General features: G+C 63.1%; 2 protein-coding genes across 2 annotated transcripts in view; both read left to right on the top strand.

Annotated features, from left to right (window-relative positions):
* Positions 1-2,051, top strand: part of Fis1 (fission, mitochondrial 1) — a gene marked incomplete in the record, with an annotated part of 5,789 nt that extends 3,738 nt beyond the window's left edge. The window contains 3 exon segments of the mRNA XM_055605469.1: positions 1,101-1,177; positions 1,527-1,632; positions 1,735-2,051. Of these exon segments, the coding sequence (XP_055461444.1) occupies positions 1,101-1,177; positions 1,527-1,632; positions 1,735-1,832 (281 nt within the window).
* Positions 2,052-2,921: 870 nt separating this feature from the next.
* Cldn15 (claudin 15) overlaps positions 2,922-5,271 on the top strand; it is a 10,136-nt gene continuing 7,786 nt past the window's right edge. Inside the window, exon 1 of the mRNA XM_055605468.1 lies at positions 2,922-3,814. Coding sequence (XP_055461443.1) covers positions 3,598-3,814 — 217 coding nt within the window. The 5' untranslated portion in view covers positions 2,922-3,597. The remainder of the gene's footprint in view (positions 3,815-5,271) is intronic.

Below are 5,271 nucleotides of genomic sequence, written 5' to 3' on the forward strand. Positions count from 1 at the left end.
CGGCCCCGCCCCGCGCCAGCGTCGGCCGCAGGACTCTGCCGAGAGGAGAGGCGGGGACCGCGGGGCTGGCCTGCTGCGGCTTAGCCCGGGTCCAGAGGGAGGCCCTTCTCCCGGGAGCGGCTAGAGTGACCCCCGTGGCGCGTCCCCGCACAGCACACAACTTTCCTTGCCCCGCTCCCAGTGGCTGCTAATAGAGCATGTACGGGTGTTGGGGGCGGTCATCCGGGAGGTTCTAGGGCGTTAAAGTGACCCCAGTACGGCAGCGGTGGAAGCCTAGGGACGTGGTTCAGTCACAGAGCACTGCGGAGATGGAGGGTCCCTGCACACTGACCAGGGTCGGCCTGGGCTCGCTGTCTAGCAGAAGCGTCTTTGGGGAGTCCAGGCAGGTTCTGTGCAGTGTTTAATTTTACTACAGGCCTTTACACCTACAGATTTGGCATCTGAGGCCGTCTTGGGATAATGCCGGAGGCTCTCAGGGGACAGGACTGTTTTAAGAGATGCCTGTGTCGTTTAGTCGTTTTTGGTTTTGACTCAGGGTTTCTTTATAGCTCAGGGTGCTTCACCACCTGAGGCTGGGAATTCAGGGGCGCCGCCAGCTCTCGCTCGTTGTAAAAGCAAATGCTGCCCCCACTTTTTGATGAATTCAGATTTTCCAGGGTCCTTTTACAGTAGGCACAGCAATGAAAGTGGTCTCGAGCGTCTGCATCCCATTAGGGGCTCAGTGCAGACACGGAAGGCTCTCAGCTGCACAGAGGCAAAGCTTGTTGCACACACCTGCGTCTCCAGCACTCAGGAGACTTAGGGCAGCCTGGGCTACGTAGTGAGTCCCTGTCTTAACCCCGTTAGACACACAAACAAACACACAAAATGAAAAGCCAGATGAGGGTCACTCGGGGAAAGTGAGTTAAAGAGAAGGGTTTGTTGTGAGCCAAGAGTAGCACACGCCTGTGATTCCAGCATTCGGGAGGCAGAGGCAGGAGGATCTCTGAGTTCGAGGCCAGCCTGGTCTACAAGACAGCCAGGGCTACACAGAGAAACCTTGTCTTGAAAAAGTGAAAAAGAGAGAGAATCCATCTCTCTCCTCTCCCAACCTCCTCCAGAGCTGTTGCCCAAAGGGAGCAAAGAGGAGCAGCGGGATTATGTCTTCTATCTGGCCGTGGGCAACTACCGGCTCAAGGTGAGGTGCAGAACCCTCCCTCCCAACCTGGGCTCCCCTGAGTGCCCCGGGCAGAGCCCCGGCCCAGGCAGTTAGCCAGCAAAGGGCAGTGGGCTGGGTGCCTGGTATCCTGTAATCCCAGCACAGACTGGGGGAAGGTGAGGGTGTGGGGACCACGGTGACGTCAGGATTAGGGTGCTGCCCGAGCCTGTGGCTGTTATCTCTGCTAGCTTATCACCCCCCACAGCTGGACTGTTTGTGAACTCTACTCTGTGGGGCGGGGCTGTGGTGGAGGAGGATGAGCCTGGGCCACAGGAGGCCGCCCGGGTGGGGGCTGGGGCGTGCGCTGTCTGAGGTTCCCTGGCTGCAGGAATATGAGAAGGCTCTGAAGTACGTTCGCGGACTGCTGCAGACGGAGCCTCAGAACAACCAGGCCAAGGAGCTGGAGCGCCTCATTGACAAGGCCATGAAGAAAGGTGACAGGCCCCCCGCCCTCCAGACTCGGGGCCCGGGCCCTCCTGTGCTGGGTGGTGTGGCCAGGCCGGGGGCAGGCCTGAGTGTGCGCCCTTTCCCTCCAGATGGACTAGTGGGCATGGCCATTGTTGGCGGCATGGCCCTGGGTGTGGCGGGCCTGGCTGGACTCATTGGACTGGCGGTCTCCAAGTCCAAATCCTGAAGGCGCAGCTTCGCCTGCTGTCCACCCCGGTACCTGGAGCCTGGGACACTGGAAGACAGACGGCCCTGCCCGTCCTCCCGTTGCCTTCCCTCTTCCGCACCCTCCGTCCACCTCCCCAGTGTCCACTGCCCTCTGCCTCCCGTTCCCTGTCTCCTGACACCTGTTGTCTAGGTCTTGCTTCGCATTGAGGGTCAATAAAGTCGGGCTGTGGCCTGGGAAGCTGTGTGTGGGTCTGTGGAGAAGCAGGGTCACCGGGTGCACTGCCCCCCCCCCTCCCCGTGGCACCGCAGCCACACCCTTCCTTCCCCCAAGCTACTGTGCAGGAGCCGGGAGCAGCTCGGAGGACAGCCCCGGGAGAGGGGCGGACGGTGCGGGAGGGGATTTATGGCCTTGGTCTCTGACCCACCCAGCTGCCGGAGTTTTCCACTGCAGGCCCCGGGCTTCCTCCCAAACCTCCGCCCTTCCCTCCCTTTGTCCTCCTGCCCCCTCCCCTTCCTCCAGCCAGGCTTTCTCCTGGGGGACAGGGACGACGTGGGGTGGGAGGAAGCTGTGGGGTTATGGCAGGGTTGTGGGGTTCTTGGGCACAGCCTGAGGGGTGGGAGGCCGAGCCTTCCTGGCTCCCCCCAAGCCCCCTGTGCCAGGCTCTGCGTGGGCCTGTTTGGCTTCCCCGCATACTTGTCATTCCACGGCCCTGGCAGGCTTGCTGGGGGCCGGAGGAGGCACCTGAGGGGGCCTTGGTGGAGCCTGAGGAAGAGGGGGTGTGAGGACCACCGAGGGCAGAGCGGTCTCATCTCACGGAGCCAGTGCCAGCTTGCCAGGCGAGAGCAGGAAACAGCCAGGAGGAAGCGGACAGGTGCTTAGCTGGGGATGGGCGAGGACCACAGGCTTCCACTTACCGGAATTAATTAATGGGGCTGGGGCTAGTGCCCACTACTCGGAGAGGTAGATTAACCGGAGCCATGCCCTCGGCCTGTGATCCAGCCCTGACCCTGGGTCCCTGGCCCCTTGGCATCAGGATCAAACTCAATGCCGAAGGGTCAAAGGTCAGCTCTGGGAGGGGCGGTTGGCGGCCTCACCTCAGCGCCGAGGCAACCGTTGGGCTGTAGGAGTGTGCCCAGAGCTGTGATCTGCCGCCCAACTCCCATTACAACCTCAAAAGCCAATAATGTTGTGTCAACAAGGCTGAGCGCCAGGACGGCAAGCCAGGCTTTCACAGCTCGGGGTCTAGTGGGGCCGGGTTGGCTGGGCTCCAGAGCTCCGGCACCCTAACCCACCGCCACGTTCTAGGAGGTCTCAGGGTCCCACCCCGGGGCCCTCAGTCTTGGGTGCTCTCTGCTCTCTTCAGCGGCGGCTGCTGGGCCTGTTGGAGTTGTCTTCTCTCTTGACGCTTTCTCCCGTTACCTAGAACTCAACTCGCCCTGATCTCCTCCCCTGGCCCTGGTGACAGCTGAGTCAGGCAGGCCACTTCCCCTGGGTTCCTGATGCCTCCCCCGGGGGCTCGGTCTCCCTGAAAGCCCAGCCTCCTCCCGGGGAGGGGCCGGGGCTGGACTCTTGGCCGTTTATTCCCTTCATCACAGTCAACAGCTGCGGAGCGGGTTGCGGGCTTGGCTGGTCCTCTACCTGCCAGGAAGTGGAGCTGTGCTGTGGGGGCTGCCTGGCGAGCCTGAGGAGGACGGGCTGCTGCCGCCTCACCTCCTCGGCCTCCAGCCTCCCGCCGCCTCACCTCCTCGGCCTCCTGCCCCAGGCCCCGGGGCGCGCGCCCAGCATGTCTATGGCCGTGGAGACCCTCGGCTTCTTCTCGGCAGCGCTGGGCCTGCTGCTGCTCGGCGTGACGCTCTCGAACAGCTACTGGAGGGTGTCCACCGTCCACGGCAACGTCATCACCACCAACACCATCTTTGAGAACCTGTGGTACAGCTGTGCCACCGACTCCCTGGGCGTCTCCAACTGCTGGGAGTTCCCGTCCATGCTGGCCCTGTCCGGTAGGCCGCGGCGGGGAGCCGGGAGAGAAGGGTGGCCCCGGGGCGAGGCACGGGAGTGTGGCGCGTGTGCCCGCGGAGCTGCCACAGGCTGCCCCGCGGCCCCCAGCCGGCTCGCCGACGCCTCGGGAGGCTGCCTGGGCGGCCCGGGCCTGGGGAGCCTGCGCTCGGCCAGCTGCGCTCGGAGGCCGCCGCGTGCCAGGGCACAGTGCGCGCAGGCCGCGCCCGCGCCGGCTGCTGCTGCTTGTTCTGGGGAGGCTTGCTGGCTCGGCGGCTCCGCAGCCACGGACGGCACGAGCTGCTGTGTGAGGTGAGGTGTGGGAGGTGAGGTGAGGTGAGGTGTGTGAGGTGTGTGAGGTGAGGTGAGGTGTGTGAGGTGAGGTGAGGTGAGGTGAGGTGTGTGAGGTGAGGTGTGAGCAGTGTGTGAGATGAGGTGTGAGCAGTGTGTGAGGTGAGGTGTGAGGTGAGGTGTGTGAGGTGAGGTGTGAGCGGTGTGTGAGGTGAGGTGTGAGCAGTGTGAGGTGAGGTGAGGTGTGAGCAGTGTGTGAAGTTTTTGAGGTGAGGTGTGAGCAGTGTGTGAGGTGAGGTGTGTGAGGTGTGAGCAGTGTGTGTGAGGTGAGGTGTGAGCAGTGTGTGAGGTGAGGTGTGTGAGGTGTGAGCAGTGTGTGAGGTGAGGTGTGTGAGGTGTGAGCAGTGTGTGAGGTGAGGTGTGAGTAGTGTGAGGTGAGGTGGGGTGTGAGCAGTGTGTGAAGTTTTTGAGGTGAGGTGTGAGGTGAGGTGTGAGCAGTGTGTGAGCTGAGGTGTGTGAGGTGAGGTGTGGGCAGTGTGTAGGTGTGTGAGGCGGCCCGAGGCTGGGGATGCCCTGGATGACAGGCCTGCGCCCTCCCGGCCGTCTCCCCAGGACCCTGCCCTTCCCCGAAGACTTCGGGAGAATCCGAGCCTCTTCCAGGCCACAGACCAGAGCAGTAAGTGGCGGAGGGGCCGGCGGGCCTGGTCCGAGCCTGTGGAGTGGCCGAGGGGACCGAGGGCCGGGTCCCAGCCTGCGGAGTGGCCGAGGGGACCGAGGGCCGGGTCCCAGCCTGCGGAGTGGCCGAGGGGACCGAGGGCTGGGTCCCAGCCTGCGGCAGCCCTGGGAAGCCAGGCGAGAGCCTGTCGCCTCCAAGCCTCCGAGCGTCACCCTCTGGGTGAGCGTCAGCCTCACCCGTCGCTGCACCCTCTGTGAGCGAATGTAAACTTGGGAAGTCACCAGGCGTGTGCTGGGGTGATGGAGCATAGAGGGCCTCGGGGTCCCCAGGCCTCTGGGGTTCCTGTCCTTTCCCTTCCGTGCTCCTTTGTAAGGATTGGTTTGTGGTGACTGTGTGCACGTCTGTGTCTATGTGTGTGTGTCTGTCTGTGTGTGTGTGTGTGTGTCTGTGTCTATGTGTGTGTCTCTGTGTCTGTGTGAGTGTCTGTGTCTATGT

The sequence above is a fragment of the Psammomys obesus genome, unplaced genomic scaffold, assembly GCF_907164565.1.
Source record: "Psammomys obesus unplaced genomic scaffold, mPsaObe1.curated_primary_1811, whole genome shotgun sequence".
NCBI lineage: Eukaryota > Metazoa > Chordata > Mammalia > Rodentia > Muridae > Psammomys > Psammomys obesus.